Raw genomic sequence first — 20,216 nt, forward strand, 5'->3', positions numbered from 1 at the left:
TATGCTTCTGACTGGGCTGGGAGGAGGGAAAAAAGAAAACTACTGTTTGTTTTGACCAGAAGTCCACTTCAGTCCAGTTTGACTCAAAGCATGTTAAGGTTAACAGACCATCCAGAGGCAGCACTAACAGGCAATGTTAAGTTCAAAAGGGCAGGGGAAGGAACTGGGGGCAGCCTGGAGGGTCTGTTGTGCTGGCTTCAGAGGTCGGTGCTCCGGCAGGAAGGGCAGAGCTCCATGAAGCAGGAGGCTGTGTCTGAAAAAATGATCCCATTGTCATGCGCTGGGTTCTGATCTTCATTTCCAATCCTTTTTCCTCAAGCACATAAAGAAGCCAGACTATGTGACGACAGGCATTGTACCGGACTGGGGAGACAGCATAGAAGTTAAGAATGAAGATCAGATTCAAGGGCTTCGTCAGGCTTGTCAGCTGGCCCGCCACGTCCTCCTCCTGGCTGGGAAGAGTTTAAAGGTGGCGTCTCACCAAGCCTTAGAGTGACATTCATAAGGGGCAACAAACATTCCTCTTTTTTTCTTTCTCCTTAACTCTTGTACACATCTAATTTGTTTTTTAATAATAAGTAAAGCCTTGGGGTGGGGAAAAGGAATTTTATTATTTTGTGTGTTTATTCAAGAAGTAACTTAAAACCCAAATTCAATTTTAACTAGCAGAATTCTAGAGCGACTTTGGCCTCAATCACCCTATCCAAGTTGATCAATGGCAGACAGCTTTGACTTCTGCCCCACTACTCCTGCCTGTAGTTTCAGATTTGACTCCCCATGTTACTTCTGTGTGCCTGAAGATTGGCTCTAGCTTGTCCTTTGTCTCCTATTTTTTGCATTTGCTCTGCAAAGAAAGATCAGATCATATACACAAGGCTATAGGTAATATAGCAATGTAATTACATACAACTTCCTACTACAATATTTAGTTCTTTTAGGCTGGGCGTGGTGGCTCACGTGTATAATCCCAGCACTTTGGGAGGCCGAGGTGGGTGGATCATTTGAGGTCAGGAGTTCGAGGCCAGCCTGTCCAACATGGTGAAACCCCACCTTTACTAAAAATATAAAAATTAGTCAGGTATGATGGTGAGCACCTGTAGTCCCAGCTACTTGGGAGGCTGAGGCAGGAAAATCACTTGTACCCAGGAGGTGGAGGTTGCAGTGAGCCAAGATCATGCCACTGCACTCCAGTCTGGGCAACAGAGCAAAACTCCATCTCAAAAAAAAAAAAAAAGATGTAGTTCTTTCATAATAATTTGAAGGATCCTTCTGTATAAGGATATAAAAGAAAATATGAGCCTACTTTCTGCCAAAAGGTGGGCAGAATTTATGAAGTGAGACTCAAAGATAAGATCACTCACAGTATCTTCTTTGTAATAAACTTACAACACTACTAAACATAATGTAAATATAAAATAATGAAGAAAATTATTAAAGAAATGGCTAATTTTTAATAAAAGATTTTATTTTGTTTTGGAGTTTTATTTATGTTTATGGCATTTATGGAAATAATCTTCATGTGCTTATAAAACTCAGTTTTGGTTTTCTTTTAGTTTGGGAGCAATTTAGTTTGGAATACCTTTTGTAAGGAAAAAATATTTTTATATTTTCTATTTATTTATTTTGCCATGAAAGAAATCAAGATTACTTAAAATCAAATCTCTACCAACTGTATTAGACTCAGTCTTTTAAATATCAACCATTATCTCCATGCCATTGCTGCAAAACCCATGTAATGTTTTACTAAGATAAAAGGATGTGGGTTGACCTACTTTTCAAGCTTTTCAAGGTTCAACTGATGAACCTTTTGAACATTATTCATGTGCGTTGAGTAGCCCAGGGCACCAACTATTGAGAAAGAGGAAGGAATTGCCGAATAACATAATTTTGAAATCTTCAGGCCAAAAGGGAGTTATGTCATTTAATGACTCACAAATGATTTAGAGGATCCTAGAGTTTAAAATTTCTATTTCCTAATGGTCCATAACACCATCATATGCCCAAATGATTGTCTGCAAGGCACAGTCGAGGATTGTAACACTAATCATAATTAATTCAAATGTTGTACCATAAGTTTATCATAGTAAATTTATACAGTCTCACATGGAAGTGCTATTGCTATTGCATAGTTGATAAATACAAGAAATGTTTTCAATTGTTGCTGCACAATTTCTTTATTTAACATTTTAGGTTGACATGACAACTGAAGAGATAGATGCTCTTGTTCATCAGGAAATCATCAGTCATAATGCCTATCCCTCACCTCTAGGCTATGGAGGTTTTCCAAAATCTGTTTGTACCTCTGTAAACAACGTGCTCTGTCATGGTATTCCTGACAGGTATTCATTTCTTAATAACATATTGTTCCTTTGGAAACTAAAACATGAAGCTAAGATCTGTAGCATGTTGAAAGACACTATTGTTCAATTGAAACCCACTGGTAAGCTTCTGAAATTGATTATGATAAAACAGAAATTTTGAAGTATTTTACTTCTAAATGGACACAATACCACCATTTAATGTTTGTTAAAGCAGTATATAATCTAAATGGGTTGTACATTACATATGTCTTTACTTCTTAGATTTTAATCATATAAGTGGTAAAAATCCAAATGTGGCAAATTTTTCTTATCAACTCTTGTTTTGGTTCCTGACAAAATTAAGTTAACAAATTAAGTGCATCTTTTGAAATAAGTTAAAGATTAGATTTAGTTGTCCTGTCTATTCCTCCTTCACTCCAAATTATCATTGCAACCCATTGGGTTTGTTATAGTAGTCATTAAGTGTTTATTTTTCTATTCGTTTTATTGAGATCTGTCTATCACCAATTTTTTTCTGTTTACGTTTTAGTCGACCTCTTCAGGATGGCGATATTATCAACATTGATGTCACAGTGAGTAAATCATATAAAAAATCGTCTTTGATCAACTTCAGAATTGCTGGTAGCAACAGGAAGAGTGGATTGAAAATGTGAACTGCACCAGTGGAAGTGCTGTTTACTTCTAGACCCAGACGCAAGCAGCTGGTTTCCTTTTTTGTCTTTAACTCTGTGTTTATTCCAAGTAAACCCAGGCCTGACTTGAATTTAGGGCTGCAATCAGATGCACTGAGATCAATGTTGGCCTAAGTGAAATGTCAACCCAATCCTGCTATGTGTCATGTTTTTGAGAAGGTGTAATTGTTATTGATCCACTGTGTAGTTAACGCAGAGCACCACAGCACTGGGCAGCTGCTGAAGCTAGATATGTATGAGATGAGCTAACACGAAGAAAGCCAGCATTTTTCCTTCACTCTGCCAAGATTGATCTTCCTCTTCCTGCTGATTTTGAGTGGGGCCTGTCATTATCTTACTCTGTCATTAGGGGCTACATTGGCCCGTGTATGTCAGTCTATTTGGACAGCAACTCTTTTGCTAGCAGTGTTCCTTAGATTTATTAGAATCCCTGAAGGTAACGTTGAGTTCCATTTCTGGTAGACAGAGCCTTGTGCTCAGAGCATCCAAGCAGAGTGGTTTTTTGTCTGAACTTAAGTTTTTCACTAAATGGTTAATCGTCTTTCTTTTAAATAATAAGCCTAAGTAACTTAACATAGGGACATCAAATTGTACAAGCGGTAACCTTTTCTAATTTTCTTAGCCTATCACCATTCTCAGACTTGGATTATATGTACTTTTACATTGCTTTTTCTTAAAGACTTTTGTAACGGTACCTTTGGATTATGTAAATTATAAGTAAGTTCTGTACAGCTAATGATTTACAAATACCTTTTAAATAAATAAATAAAATTTAAACATCTTAGGAGAACTAGTTGAAATGACCACATTTAAGGAATACAGTTTCTATTAATAAAGAAGTGTTTTTAAGAATAGTATCTACGCAGTGGCTCACACCTGTAATCCCAGCACTTTGGAGGCTGAGGCTGGTGGATCACAAGGTCAAGAGATCAATACCATCCTGGCCAACATGGTGAAATCCTGTCTCTACTAAAAACAGAAAAATTAGCTGGGCGTGGTAGCTCACACCTGTAGTCCCAGCTACCCAGGAGACTGAGGCAGAAAAATCACTTGAACCCGGGAGGTGGAAATTGCAGTGAGCCGAGACTGCAGCCTGGCAACAGAGCAAGACTCCGTCTCAAAAAAAAAAAAGAAAAAAGAAAGAAAAGAAAAAAAAGAATAGTATCTAGACCATGAAACTTAGGTAGGAGGGAGAATGAGATAAAAATAGGAATCTGGCCGGGCGCGGTGGCTCACACCTGTAATCACAGCACTTTGGGAAGCTGAGGCAGGTAGATCACCTGAGGTTAGTAGTTTGAGACCAGCGTGACCACCATGGAGAAGTCATGTCTCTACTAAAAATACAAAATTAACCAGGTGTGGTGGTGCATGCCTGTAGTCCCAGCTACTCAGGAGGCTGAAGCAGGAGAATCGCTTGAACCTTTAGAGGCAGAGGTTGCAGTGAGCCAAGATTGCACCATTGCACCCCAGCCTGGGCAACAAGAATGAAACTCCGTCTCAAAAAAAAAAAAAAAAAAAAAGGAATCCAATGGTGGGATTCAGTCCAATTTTTAGTTGTTTAAGTAAACTCAACCTTTGTTCTTCATATCAATTTATATGGGGAGATAGCCAAGGATTCCTTTTATTGCTGCTACTGTTTCCTGTATCATTTTGCCTTACTTAGAATACTTGAACACTTGCTCCACATACATCCCCTTGGTATCTTTCTAACTCAGAAACATGTGGAAGGAGGTATTTTATGAAGTATACCTAAAATAAAGTGCTTTTCATAATACACTTTTATTTTGGATTGAACCTGATTTTAGGGTTTTACATCTATTATCTAGTCACCTTATAATGAAATGTTACCGCTTTAATATTTTGGATGAAGTCAGCTACTCTTCCCTACTGTTTCCAGTGTGTCCAAAGAAACTACTCTATTTCCTTTTCTAAGTTTCCTGAATACTTCATAAACAGTTTTATTTTTAACATTCAAATAATTTCAGAATTGTAAAACTTATAAAGCAAAGTGAAATACTTCCAAGTGTCTAGAAAGTGAAGGAATCTAGGAAACATATAGGACAATATCTTAACAAATTATATTTCTTATAATTATTTTATTAACTAAAGGACTCCATTATAAGATCCTATATTTCTATCAGAAAATACTCATTGCATTTTAGAATTATTTACGTCAAGTATACATAACAAGAAAATAGATTTCTTTCCCCCTTGAAAGTTGAAAAATGTTTTTCTTTAAAAAAAGACAATGCGCCAGGCACGGTGGCTCACACCTATAGTCCCAGCACTTTGGGAGGCCGAGGCGGGTGGATCACGAGGTCAGGAGTTTGAGACCAGCATGGCCAATATAGTGAAACCCGTCTCTACTAAAAATACAAAAATTAGCCTGGGCGTGGTGGTGCGCACCTGTAATCCCAGTTACTCGGGAGGCTAAGGCAGGATAATCGCTTGAATCTGGGAGTAGAGGTTGCAGTGAGCTGAGATTGTGCCACTGCACTCCAGCCTGGGCTACAGAGGGAGACTCCGTCTCAAAAAAAAAAAAAAAAAGACAATGCAATGTCCATAGTAGTTGCTCAATAAATGTTCGTTAAATAAATGAAGTACAGGGCCGGGTGCTGTGTCTCACGCCTCTAATTCCAGCACTTTGGGAGGCTGAGGCGGGTGGATCACGAGGTCAAGAGATCGAGACCATCCTGGTCAACATGGTGAAACCCCGTCTCTACTAAAAATACAAAAATTAGCTGGGCGTGATGGCGCATGCCTGTAATCCCAGCTACTCAGGAGGCTGAGGCAGGAGAATTGCCTGAACCCAGGAGGCGGAGGTTGCGGTGAGCCGAGATCGCGCCATTGCACTCCAGCCTGCGTAACAGGAGTGAAACTCTGTCTCAAAAAAAAAAAAAAAAAAAAGACAAGACAGACTTTCAAAAGTATTTTATTTCTGTAAATAATGAATCTTTCAAGTAGTTTTTTTTTTTTTTTTTTTTTTTTTGAGACGGAGTTTTGCTCTGTTGCCCAGGCTGGAGTGCAGTGGCACAATCTCAGCTCACTGTGAACGCCACCTTAAGGGTTCAAGCAATTCTCCTGTCTCAGCCTCCCGTGTAACTGAGACTACAGGCACTCGCCACCACACCCAGCTACTTTTTGTATTTTAAGTAGAGGCGGGGTTTTATCATGTTGTCTAAGCTGGTCTTGAACTCCTGACCTCAAGTGATCTACCCTCCTCAGCCTTCCAAAATGCTGGGAGTACAGGCGTGAGCCACAGCACCCAGCTTCAAGTAGTCATTTTGACCCTTCCTTCCTTCTTCCTTCCTTCCTTCCTTTTCCCCTCCCTCCCTTCCTCCCTTTTTTTTCTATCTTTCTTTTTCAGAGACAGTGTTTTGCTCTGTCAATCAGGATGGAGTGCAGTGGTGCCATCATGGCTTACTGTAACCTCGAACTCCTGGGCTCAAATGATCCTTCCCTCAGCCTCCTAAGTAGCTAGAACTACAGGCATGTGCCACCACACCTGGCTAATTTTTTAGTTTTGCAGAGATGGGGTTTTACTGTTTCCCAAGCTGGTTTTAAACTCCTGGTCTCAAGCAGTCCTCTCATCTCAGCCTCCCAAAGTACTAGGATTGCAGGCCTGAGCTACCGCACCCAGCCTCAAGTAGTCATTTTCAAAGCTAGCAAAAAGTTATATGGAAAGGTGAATAAAGATTTTTTTAAATAGTACATTTCTACTTAAAAAGCAGTTATATAAACATTCATTTACACATTTTCTTGACTACGCTTATATTAGCAAATTTTATATCTTTGTATTTTGAATGAAATAGTGTTTTGTATTTTGAAATAATATTCTTGTACTTTGAATGAAATACAAGAATATAAAATTTTGATTTTTTTTTTTTTCTTTTTTGAGACAGAGTTTCACTCCTGTTACGCAGGCTGGAGTGCAATGGCGCGATCTCGGCTCACCGCAACCTCCGCCTCCTGGGTTCAGGCAATTCTCCTGCCTCAGCCTCCTGAGTAGCTGGGATTACGGGCACGCGCCACCATGCCCAGCTAATTTTTTGTATTTTTAGTAGAGACGGGGTTTCACCATGTTGACCAGGATGGTCTCTTGACCTCGTGATCCACCCGCCTCGGCCTCCCAAAGTGCTGGGATTACAGGCGTGAGCCACCGCGCCCGGCCAATTGAATTTTTGAATGAAATCAGCAGCATACTCTTCCCTACGGTTTCCAATGTGTCCAAAGGGAATACTCTGTTCTTTTTCTGAGTTTCCTGAAGACTTTTAATAGTTTCTTTATTAACATTCGAACTTTTTCACAATTGTAAAACTTATGAAACAAAGTGAAATACTGCCAAGTATATAAAATAAAAACTTGTACTTTTCCTGGATTGCAAAGGACTGTAAGTGGGAGTAAATGTATGAAACACTATTCTATTGCAAGGTAATTAAGATAATTTGATATAGTAGAGAAAACACTAGATTAGAAGCCAATAATCCATCATATTAATCTGAATCTACCTCTGTATTCTGCCACCAACCTTAAACAAGTTACTTATCTATGCCTCAGTTTCCTGAATTATAAAGTGAAGATCTAATAAAGACCTTTCTTGCTTCCTTTACAGAGTATGAGAGCATTTTAAAAAAATGCAGAGTAATATATAGATTTAAGACATTTATTCAGTATCACAACAGACTGAAAGCTCAGATAAATATATTTTTATAACAGTTTCTACATTCTACCTTATGAACAAGAGAAATGTGAAAAATAATTAGATAGGACAAATTTACGCAAAGTAGCAAATTCCATGCTATATCAAAGGGTCAGTATCCAAACAATCTCCTCTACCTTTTATATTTGCTATAGTGCTTGGTAATCATTGATTTATAATGAATCTGGTATCTTTCAAGATACTGCTTGGCTTCTGAATCACTGAAGAATGATAAAATTATATTTTCTGTAATTTTGCTTTTAAGTCCGTTTTATTATATTCTAATTCTTCAAATATCCATATATTGTGTTTTCTGTTAACATTCCGCTATCTGGAACATTTGATTAAGATTTCACTTGTAGACATAGGATTTTTCTGTAACACATTTCATTCCTGTATGGAGCCACTTCAATTCTTAGAAATAAATTCTCCTGTTTGTCTATCTTACTTCTTCTTGTTATTATATATCACTTCAAATGTAGAACTGGTAAATACAAGATCAAGTAAGTCTTCATGACATTGAAGAAACTTTTCACTATGTTAAATGCTTCTTGGTTCTCTAAACCTATAGTGATAATTGTAGATCAAGGTCTTTGGCCACTAATTTTTGCTTATATAATTTTGCCTTCTCAGAAATAAAGTGGGGAATCAAAATATCACAGTAATATTGCTCGTCATAATGCTGAAATAAGCATACTAGCTATGTATTTGCTTTTACATTTTGCAATATCATTGCATGGCTTCATCTTTTTAATTTCTGCAAGATTTCAGTGTATCTATTTCTTCTTTTTATGATAGGCAAATGAATAATTCTGGTAGGGTAAAACAGAGAGTCTACTATATACATAAATGAATACATTGTGCACTTTAGGAAAGTAGATTTTTAAACCAGGACATATTTTTAAATTTCTGCTTATGTTTAGGTCTATTACAATGGCTACCATGGAGACACCTCTGAAACATTTTTGGTGGGCAATGTGGACGAATGTGGGAAAAAGTTAGTGGAGGTTGCCAGGAGGTGTAGAGATGAAGCAATTGCAGCTTGCAGAGCAGGGGCTCCCTTCTCTGTAATTGGAAACACAATCAGGTAAGCCTTACATTGACAAGTAAAGGGAGGGTTGGCAAATGGTACGAAGGTTATTGGTGGCTTGGTATAAAGTTGATGACATGTTTTATGATTCAGAACCATCATTTCAGTCTGATATCAGTATGTGAACTGCCAGGCTGCAATATTGTTCCCTGAGTTGAAAAAACAAAGTGAATTATACCAGGGTCAGCAAAGAAACTTGTAGAAGGAGCGAGCAGTATTTACATGGCTGCTTTTGTTATAGCTTGACATTTTGGTCTATAGTGTTCCTTTATTCAAAATCACACCAAATATGGAAGGGAGTTCCTAAGAAGGGGATGAGCATCTCAGCCCTTGGATTTTTAATAAGACAGGAGAAAAACTAAATTTTATAAAGGAAGGAAGTGAAATATATTTCTGTGATACAAAGATAAAAAGTGTTCGTTAAGCAAGCCTTACCTTTCGATTGGTAGATTAGCAAATAGCCTGAAACGGTGATCTTCTGTTCTTTTTTTGTCTGGTTCATTTTTCCTGTAAACCATTGTTTATTTTTCAGAGCATTCGACCTTACTTTTTGGGTGTTATGTGTATGTGTATTTTCTGAATTTAAGACTTTTCTTTGTAATCTGTTATCTACTTTTAGGTCTTTTTTTGTCCCCATAACTGTTTTGAAGCAGACATGCCAAATATCTGTTTTCATTTTAAAGTAACGCATTTTGTTAAAGATGATCACATCAGCACTCTTTAAACTACTGTTCTCATTAATATGAACCATTGAATACTTCCCATTTGTCTAAAGGATGGAAGGCTTAGTCACCTTGAAAAGATGCTGCCTTTTTTCTTCATAAGCCTTCAAGTACTTTAAGAAAAAAGCCAGTAAAATATCAGTTAAATGTATTTATGGCTTTAAAAATATTGTAACAGTGTCTGAATCAAACTTTAGTAAAATCTCTTTGGGTTATATCTGAGAAGCTTTTATTGAAGACTTTGAACAAAATTGTGTTTTTGACAGTTTTAAATTATAGGCTAACTAGCCTGGGAAAAAAGATAGTGTCTCTCTGTTCTTTCATAGGAAATGTTGAATCAGACCCCTACTGGGAAAAGAAATTTAATGCATATCTCACTATCTTACTGTCCATGAATATAATAGAAATGAATTCAAAATGCAGTTTTATTTTTGCAAATGGGATGAGTCGATAGATGCACCTCATATTTTTGAACACCTAGGGTTCAACAAATTTACTGGTGGTGCTCTTGCATTTTAACAAAATTTATTCTTCAGTAGAAGGGGGCAGAGAACACTAGATTCTTATTCAAGCATTCTATCGAGCTCTGCATTCATGGCTGTGTCTAAAGGGCATGTCAGCCTTTGATTCTCTCTGAGAGGTAATTATCCTTTTCCTGTCACGGAACAACAAATGATAGCTAACTACAGAGGCACATTTGCAGTAGTCACATTCATCAACTGCAGAAAAAAAATTCAATTTAATTGTGCAACACAGCTGCACATGGGCTTTTGAGCATTTCTGTTGTTCTCCCTGTCTCGCTATTCCTCCCTCCAGATCTATTTTTTAAACTTTTTTTCTGGTTATTTTTTCCCCTTTTTGTCTCTTCTTCCATTTTTACTCTCTGTACTTTCTTGTTAAAGTAATTTTCCTTTGTGGCTCTCATTCTTTTTTCCCCATTGAAGGCTATGAATGTAGAAAATTATCACAATTACTCATATAATTGAGCCTCTTTGTAGCAAGTGCAACTCCAGTAGCCTTTCTCCATCATGAAAATGGTTTCATTATAGGGTTTTTCATATTCTCTGACACCATCTACACAGAGGAACAGGCGTGCAGATGAGATGTACTAGGAACAGGCTAGATCAGTAAGGTCACAGTAGGAATAATTAGCTCTGCTATGGAAAGAGCATCTAGGCCTTTTACTGCTACATAAATGTACTGTCCGTGGCTTTTAGTCACAAAAAAAACTTACTAACAAATGGAGCTCCCGCCTACTACTTTGAAAAAAAGATTTGTATCAACACTACAATTTTCCATCATTAAGACTAATAACACAGAGCCTAGTATACATCAAGGGGAATAAAAAGAAAAATCTCACATTCAAGTGGCGGCTGGGTGCTGACCTTTGTTCCCTTTTTTTGTGTACGACTTAACTCTTTACAAAAAAGAGCCACACGCCACACCAACATGCAGGTGAACTCCAGCTAGTACTAGCAAAGCATAGCATTCAGTTGGAAAATCTGATAAATCTCCATGCAGGATAATGCATTTCATTACATATTCACTACATTAATTCTAGCTACATAAAAAGAAGAAGAAGAAGAAGAGTAGAATTGAAAGTGACATTGGATTTTAGCTATCTGGACACAAAGGTCAGTTTTCACAGAGTATGAATTTGCATGTACAAGCTTTTTTGAAAACCAGATCAGTCCCAACAACTGCACTTACAAAACTATGTGAAAAATAACAGACAATGAACTTTTTACTTGTACCCTAATACATTTCATTATTTAGACGGTTTATGTCTGCTACTAGAAAGGAAACTGGCCCCGATTCTAACAAATGTTTGTTCTGATGTGTTAAAGCAGTGTTTCTGGACACCTATTATCTTGCCTTTTCTTATTCTGGCAAAATCTTAGGGGAATAAGTAAACAAACCGTATTTACCTTTAAGCCAAAAGTACTTGAAATCATTACAGACTAAAGGTTTACAAACATCTTTCAACTCGGTCTTGTTTAAGATAGTCACCGTCTTTTGCATAGTCTCTCTCTATTGATACACTATGAAAAGAACAAGCAAATTGTATTAGTATTATGTTATCAAAAACCTTGAGATCTCTACAGGAAATTTTGGAATTCTCCTCTGAAACCTAAAGAAGATAATGTCTCTGAAGAAGTATCAGCTAAAATGATTTAATGCAAAGAGTTCTTTTGGCCCTTTTGCTTTGTGAGGAATGCCTAGTGATCTTTAGGTCATAGTGTTATTAGACTCACTGTACCTCCATTTGCTTTAAAAGATTTCTAAATCCGTATTTTTATAATTATCTCTAGATTGTACGATCTGTACATATGAATATATTGTGGATGTGTAGATTCATGCATCATAAATATGTGACAGTTCAATTAAAAATAATTTAAACTTGTAAATGTCATAATGAAAGTATCAATAAGTGGTTTTTAATGTTTAATTCATAAGTATATGTTTTTATATTAATTCGGAACAATATAAAGCAGATTTTTTAAAAATAATCTCTTTCTATTAGATTACACACATTTAAACAATAAGTGGCTCAGGCAAAATAAGTCATTTTAATGTCATCTGTGATGGATTTTTCTTGACAGCTACTGTAAATTACAATTACACTGCTTCTCTCTGCACATGAAAGTAAGCATTGCAATAAATTATCTTTTATTTCAATCCATCATGTCTGCTTTTCAGAAACAGAAAACCTCAAATAAAAGTTCAGCACTATTGTAAGAAAAATACAGTAATTTGTGATCTGGTTTGAAACAAAAAAAAAGTACCACTTTTTTGGAAAACAGTTGTTGGCTTTCAAAAATATTACTAATTGTACTTAAACATTCCTTGTCATTAGAAGGACTCCCTGGATTTGTACATTCCTTCATTCAAAGACTACTGCTTCAAATAATTATCTAGAAAGAGTAAAGTGAAATTTTATAACTTATAAAATAACATACCATTTGGGATCCTTTATTAGAGTTGTGACCACCTGGAGATTAGGGCTGTTTATAGGATTCATGTAAAATTCGCAATAAATCTATATTTTCGTGTGCAGTTTTATTTCTTTATAAGAGCCTGTATTTAAACATAGTACTCCTCTGCCCTCTTGGGGAATGTATTTTTAGTCAAAAAAGTAGTTGAAATGTATTAAGAAATTTAATTTACCTAGATGACATTTAAATTAAGTATAACTGCCTCATGAAAAGGAATTAAACTAAGAAAATGGTCACAAGATGAAATTCCTTAAAATAGATATCTTTTTCATCTATAAACTGTAACTGCAACGTGAATTGTAGTGAGAGAGTATAATCAGAAAGTAAGTTCATAAACAACCTTTATGCATCCTCCTCTCTCTCTCCAAATATTTCATATAAAGGGCTTCAAATCATAAGTGTGCTTGGGCTCATGGGTAAGTATCATACTGTCTTAAAGGATTTTTAGTTAGTGAAAATCAGAGGAGCTAGTACCAGGAGAGTTCTTTTCAGTAGGTTTTAGCAGAGTGAAGGCAGATTTTATCATTGAGATGTCCAGGGCAAGAAATCCCTGTGCACAGAAAAGGGTCATGGCCTATGGTGGCTGGTGTTCGGGAGCACTTGGACACGTCTGCCTGCCCTGCTGTTACCATTTTCCCCAGCATGCCAGTCAAGAGGTGCAGACACACTCCAGCTTCCCATGCCACAGCTAGGGTTACCAGTACTCTCTTTCATGTTGCTACTGGTCACTTGGATTGCCTCTGTGAATTTGGATTTAAATCCTATAATCAGGTAAATAATCTTGCGCTCCCTACTTATTCCAAAATGATAGAAAGGGAATGCTTTTAAACAGTAATTAGGAATATTAATGCGATTCTATCTTAGTCCCAGTAAGGAAGTGCTAAAAACTATCTACCAATCCAAAAGGAAAATACTCTGAAAAGCAAACAGGAGTGTATACTCAGCTCCTGGGAGTCAAGCATTGCGATATGCTCAACCAGGGAATGGGGGAAATTTGTCCTGTTCTTTTCCTCTTTCCACCTGGCTGTGAAATCCTCTAACCTTTGCATCCATGACACATAGATTCTATGATATTCCTGGAGCCAGAAGTTCCAGCAGGACCCAGGGAGTAAATGGTTGTAGGAGAATGCTCTCAGATATCTTTAGCCACCTAGTAATTGCACAGCTTCTTTTATGCAGAGGAACGAGAGGTATGATGGGGGGAGGGACCCTAAGTGTTTTTTCAGAGTGGGCTTTCTTCCTCTCCTCTCATCAGAAATTAAAATGAAGATTGCCATTGTAACACACATTTAAGATGTAGTCATGATGCCTGCCAGTCAGCCGGATCCTTTAAAAAAAAAAAAAGACAACTAGTTTTTTTTTTTTTTGAGGAGAAAATATAGAATAGTTTATATTGCATGTTCTTAGAATCATTGAGATCTGTTGGGATTGAACTGACATAATTTATAGGTTTAGGTAGAAACTGTTCTTGTTAAAAAAAAAAAAAACTAGATTATTAGGTCTTGTTTAATCATCTTTTTTCCACCCTCTGTTCACTCTTCATCCTCAGTTTTTATTCAGAAACTGTGTGGCACAAATAAAAACACCTTGGGAAACACCAAAGAGAAATACCTGCCCACCAAAGACCCACAGAAATAGCCATAAAGTACAGCATAAGAGATAAAAACCTTGACTTACCATTCCTGTCCTCAGCATATGTATAGCTCACCTATTTCTGCACTATCAGTTACATCAAAATTAAATCTGAATAAGAAGCTGCCCATCTGCTGGTTAGAGTGACATCCTGGTCTAAGTGAAACTATCTTACAAGTCTGGGGATGGTTAAAATTATTTAGAAAAACTTGTAGACATGAGTGCCCATAAATATGCTGGCTAAAAGCCTTTGGGTTCGTGTTAAACTAAACTTAGAGTCTGTTGGAGACTCTAGTTTGAGATCTAGAAACTTCATTCTGTTAATAATTAAAATAGTAGTCCTGTAAATCCCAATCTATTGTTAGGGTTGGGGCATTGTGCCCTTCGTCCACATGAAAATGTAAATTCTTAATAGTGTATATGTTCTTGTTTGATGCTCCCCAAAATAAACATGTTCAGCTGATTTCAAGAACTGCTTTTCAGTCTTATAGACGAAGATTTTAGAGTTAGATTCTATGTGCTCGGTTTCAGATGGAACCAAAACATTTGCGTGTAGAAGTAACTAATGAAGCATTAAGACTTGGGAATCACAATACTAGCTTATCTTAAGCATCCTAGTGATTAAAAAGCATTCTTTATGAATTTTCTTAGTGGTGCAGGTCTTGAGTGGAACTCTCAAATGATCTTACAGTTTTGGAGTGTTTCAAGAATATTGACAAAGTAGATTCAGCTTTTCATGTGAGTGTGCCTGTTGGTAAAATGTGTAACACTTTGAAATAGAGCAGGAAAAGGGAACCATAAAAATAGAAAGTCGTATTTCTATATTGTATTTTTTTTCTATTTTTGGTTCCCCAATCAGGAGGAATTTATAGTTTTTTTGTGAAACCTCAAAAAAACCAGGCAGGTTTTTATGACCTGCATTATATGCACACATATCCTGGTTATGTATAGCAATTACTATGTGTGTGTACACACTCACTTGTTATCTAAAAGTGACTTTGTTTAAATGCTGTACAAAGGTAAATGACTCAAACAACTGTATGACATAGATATGTACCTTCTTTCTTCATATATCCAAAGGGAGTGGTTGCAAGCAACAGCAAAAATCAAAATTATTACAGAATAATGAAAACACATGAATGTTATTATCTGACTCTAAATATAACTGACTTTTTCTTTTTCAGAGAATATTTTAAAGTGATTGTTTTATCTTAGTGTGCCTTAAAAACTCATCTAATTTAATTAAATATTTTTTGGTCACTTTTAAAGTTACATAACTCATCAGAATGGTTTGCAAGTCTGTCCATATTTTGTGGGACATGGAATAGGATCTTACTTTCACGGACATCCAGAAATTTGGCATCATGGTAAGAAAGTTCATTTGGAAGCTGTTTCTTGACAGAGATCTGGATGTGGCAGCTTTGTCCCAAAGCTCTTCCTCTTTGAATCTGCATTATTATCCTTGTGTTTGTGTTTGTGTTTTTGTGTGGGGTACGGGGGAGTCTGCTTAATTTAAACTATCACATTACTATGTTACTGGATTAGAGCCCAGCAGTTTCAATCCCAAAATAAGGTTTATTTTGCTTCCTGTCTTCTCCTGAAGGGTGCATGGCTGGAAGGCACAAGGGATATTTGTCTAGAAAAAGTTACTGAAAACAAAACGTCACCGCATCAATGTCCCAGCAGCATGCACATATGACTGTTTTCTGTTTTTCTTTTTCTACCCCCTTTTCTAGCTGCTGACTGTTGTGGTTAAACTTCATTACATCCTACACAGCGTTGACAGCTGATGTATTTAGCAGCATGTACTCTTTAGTGATTTCTAGATTATGCCCACTCTTGGCTTCCTTCCCCAGAATCTCCTGTTTTTCACTGCCTGGGTGTGCACCCTAGAGTGAGAAGACAGGGGTGAGCCCACAGGGGTGGGAAGATTTCGGTTGAGGTAGGAGACAGCTCAGTGGAGCACCCTCAAGGTGGGTCCACACCTGGACGGGGACCAAAGGAAAGTTGGTCCTGGGGCTTTGACCTGTGCCCCTATGGACTTGATTGGTCCATAGAAGGACTACTGTTTGGGACCCATCCCCTGGAGGATTGCTGGACACCTAGCAGGTCCAAACCTGATTTGGACCAAAGAGCCCCCCACCTAGGCAGCTCAGAAGAGGTTCAAGTGGGAGTGCAGACAGGGCTTGTCAGCCCTGGGCCCTACCTGGTGCCAATGCCTAAAGTGAAACTATTTGAAGTCAGGCCCCTGCTCAACCTGCACCAAAGGAGGCTGCCCTCCCTTTGCATCCTTCCCCAGGACTTCTTTCTCTTTGAGGGAGTGGTGTGGGCAAGGCCCAGGACCCAGTGAGGCCAGCAGACCTAGTAGTGGGTAGCCTGGGGGAGAGTGGGAGGGGGAGAGGAAACCTGACATGTCTGAAACACCCAGGCTGCCCCTGCCAGGCCTTGGAAAACTCTTTGGGGAAGTCTTGACCCCGAGCACAGATAATGCAAAGACTCAGGCCCAGTAGCCCCGTGTTTAATTCCTGCGTCACTATCCAGGACTCCAGAAATTTCCACCCTTCCTTCTCTAAAAGCAGAGAAATAAAATGACCAAGTATTTTAAAGGGGCCTGACCCCCGTAATCTGTTTTTGTCTGTCCTGCCCATTTCCTGTTCTCACCCCCATGTTTTTTGTTTTGCAGCGAATGACAACGACCTACCCATGGAGGAGGGCATGGCATTCACTATAGGTAAATGCTTGAGCTCCTCTTCCGAGTGGAGTGCGTAGCTCCTGATGGAAGCTGCTGCCACTGGCCTAGGCCGGGCACTCCCGTGAAGGACTAATAAAGCCAATCAGTGTAATGAAATAATTCGGATGCACTGGAAATCTGATTAAATAAGATCCTCAAGCCCCATCTTCCTAAATCAGATACTTACCGACACATTTAGGAGAAGGCAGCCATCCAACCTCTAATTCTGTTACCAGCATAATGTGGTGTTTGTTTTTTTGTTTTGTTTTGTTTTTTTTCATTAACACCCAGTAACTAGACACAATTATGTTCCTTGCTCCCTGTCAGCAAGTGGCATGTGCTATCTGTTGGCCCATTCCTGGCTGATCCTGTGATTGGTATCACCACCAAATTCCAGTCACCTAGGGTCGTAAAGGAATCATATTTCTGACTGTGGGACTTAATGGAGAAGCAATTAGAGTGAAATAAGTGTTATTTGCTAATTAATGAACATTTTGAGCGTGTTTTTAAATTTTAAATATTTTAAAAAATTGACTGGTGTTTATAAGAGGGACTGGTGTTTAGGTGGTTGTTATCCACCGGGTCCTAATTAAGACTTGATTAAAATGCCCTTCTTTCTCTAAAAAATTACAAACTAGGCAACTTCATACATTTTTAAATGCTGTAGTGTTTCCTCTTCCTACTGTTTAGTTTGTGGTATACTATGTAAGCAACATCAATTATCAATCCTTGCAAGATGACAACAGGAGCCTGTGGGGGAAGCACTTGAGGGGAGGGAGGAGAAACTTCTCTTTTTTAATAATTAGCCCAAAACAGTGTTTAACAGGAATCTGATGAGGTCACACTGCAGTAAATATTTTTCCTCTTACAGAGCCAATCATCACGGAGGGATCCCCTGAATTTAAAGTCCTGGAGGATGCATGGACTGCTGTCTCCCTAGACAATCAAAGGTGTTTGCTTTCTGCCCTCTTGCTTTTAAATTGTATATAGGAAGGGAAGATTGGTCCGACGGCGCTCTTGTGGCCCGGCCGGCGCTTGCGTGCCTGTCCTGACAGCTCCGGTGCTGTGTTTCAGGTCCGCCCAGTTCGAGCACACGATTCTCATCACGTCGGGGGGCGCGCAGATCCTGACCAAACTGCCCCATGAGGCCTGAGGAGCCACCCGAAGGTCTCGATGACCGGGTACCTTTTTAAATAAATTGCTGAAATCAGGCTGGAGAACTTCTAGAAGAAACGGGGGAATGACCGGTCTCGCGGTAACCTACGTGGCACCTAATAGCGTCTTGGAAGAACGCGGGGGATCTGGAGGGCAACTGGGAACTCGGATCTGAAGCCTTGCCAGTGCCGCGCGGCTTTGGAAAAACAAATCCTGTCCCTGGGCTCTGTCTCCCAGCGCGGTCAACGCATCTGGAGGGGACTGGAGGAAATCCCCTCCTTTGGGAGATGAGAGATTCCAAGAGAAGCACGGTTTTCTCTTTCCCTTGTCCTGACTGCCAGAGTAAAAAACCTCTTAAATCCATTGCGTCTGAGCGCCTTACACCTTTCTGACAGTTACAATGATCTTTCTGCCCAGAAACCCGAACCTGTTGACGGATTTTTTTTTCATTCGTTTTTCCCTGTTACGTATCCCACATTGGCCGGCCCCCAGGATGCTCGCAGAAGCCAGTCCCCAACCCCAGCCCTTCGGCATCTTTCCCCTCTATCGCGGCTTTGCAATGAAAAGATTGGCCTGCGAACAGAGGCATGGATTACAAACATGTCCTTGGCAGTGGACTCTGGGCCTGGCCATTCTGCAGGGTTCTATCCAGAAACGCGACTTTCCTGGACTCCTGCGGCTCTTCCTGCCCCGCCCACGTCCAGCTCTCCAAGGCTATCCCAGAGGTGAATTTTGAGGCCCTGCCCCCACCCACCCCTCACACGCACGCAAGCTCTCTAGACCGTTTGCTACAGTAGGAATTCGAGCTTGGGTCCCACTCGCGCAGGTGTGAACAGTGACGGGTTAGTGGGCCGTCTAGTCTCTAAACTGACCCCTCCCAAAACTGACCCTCTTCGTATCGGGACCCGGGCTCGCACGCTGCAGGAGCTGCAAAGGTCAACTCTTCTGGTAACCTTGAGGGTTCCAGATAGAGGAGATACTGGCGCATTTGAGAGCAAGGGCCTACTTGGCCGGGACTGAAGCTTGAGAGTTGAACTCCAGTTCGGCTGGCAGCTCCAACCCGCTTCAGGAGCAGGAATCCAAGGGTCCACACTGTCTGCCAAGGGCCATTTCTGCCCGGATCACCCTCCTTTCCGTGCGCTTGCTCTCCGGTACCTGTTCCGCACCTGAGCTCAAGGGTAGGGAGGGGCCGGGCCTCTGGCAGTCAGCGAAGGAAGCCGTCTGCCTCCGGTTATGCTTTTAGGAACAAGTCCAGTGAGGATGTTCAAGCGATTAATGGTTGTGCTAACTCCTGTTTCTACTGAAGCGGGTTTTGCAAAGTTGACATCCCTTAAAAATAGCTTGGGCTTTCAGAAGCTCAAGGAAATGGCACCTGTAGTTGCCAGTACAGTTGTCCTCGGCCAGGACTAAGAGCCGGCTCATCTGTGTGACATTCAAAATACGGGAAACTGAGGACCAGCTGGCTCGGAAAAGTGATGAGTTCCAGCTTTTACCTAACACAGGGTTCTCTCTCCGTCATCCCCCAACCCCTCCAGCTAGGCTTCTTTGTGTCCAGGTTGTAGATTTTTGGATAGAGGTATTTCTGATTCTAGTGAGTCTGAGAACTAGAAAAGATCAGGGAGGGGTTGACGATGTACAAGGGCCATAGAAAAACTTTTTATCTGCTCGGAAGTTGGCCAAGCAGAGGCCCACAGACTGATGCTACTGCCCCCCCCGCCCAAAGATGTGGATTCCCTAAAGAGCAAGAGGGCTCAGCTGGCCTTGGGAGATGTTTGCTGGAGAATACCTTCCGTTTTCTCTTAACGCGTCGGACTGCAGCCATTAGCATTGTGTCCTATCTGCAAATCAGTGTACTCGGAGGTTCCCCAAGGATAGTTTTATTAGGATCACAGGATTTTACCAACCGCTGAGGTAACACACTGCTTGTGCAGCAATTATTTTGAGATGGAGGTATTTATGGGACAAGTTTATAATTCCACTTATTAAAGGGACTAACCTAACATGTGTGTATACTGCCAATACTCAGCAGCTCCCTAGAAATCAAAGTTGAATGATAAAGAATTCCATTTAACATGCGTTGAAGTTGGGATTAGGAAGTAGATTTAAACATGCCTCATCCATGCCTCTCTGTCTCTCTGCCAGCTGAACTGGCTTAAAAACTCACCCAGAGCCAGTGGG

General features: G+C 39.5%; 1 protein-coding gene across 5 annotated transcripts in view; it reads left to right on the plus strand.

The window, feature by feature from the left end:
- METAP1D (methionyl aminopeptidase type 1D, mitochondrial) overlaps positions 1-18,401 on the plus strand; it is an 89,425-nt gene extending 71,024 nt beyond the window's left edge. For 4 of the 5 annotated variants that reach the window (XM_012462378.3, XM_012462376.2, XM_064373397.1 and 1 more), the window contains exons 3-10: positions 320-469; positions 2,191-2,339; positions 2,851-2,893; positions 8,636-8,799; positions 15,422-15,519; positions 16,836-16,883; positions 17,755-17,833; positions 17,958-18,401. In XM_012462378.3, the coding sequence (XP_012317801.2) occupies positions 320-469; positions 2,191-2,339; positions 2,851-2,893; positions 8,636-8,799; positions 15,422-15,519; positions 16,836-16,883; positions 17,755-17,833; positions 17,958-18,036 (810 nt within the window). In that variant the 3' untranslated portion in view covers positions 18,037-18,401. The remainder of the gene's footprint in view (positions 1-319; positions 470-2,190; positions 2,340-2,850; positions 2,894-8,635; positions 8,800-15,421; positions 15,520-16,835; positions 16,884-17,754; positions 17,834-17,957) is intronic. The other variant, XM_064373396.1, reaches the window with a different exon arrangement.
- Positions 18,402-20,216: the final 1,815 nt, after the last annotated feature.

This window comes from Aotus nancymaae, unplaced genomic scaffold (assembly GCF_030222135.1).
Source record: "Aotus nancymaae isolate 86718 unplaced genomic scaffold, 86718_ANA_hifiasm-v0.15.2.pri h1tg000008l, whole genome shotgun sequence".
Classification (NCBI taxonomy): domain Eukaryota; kingdom Metazoa; phylum Chordata; class Mammalia; order Primates; family Aotidae; genus Aotus; species Aotus nancymaae.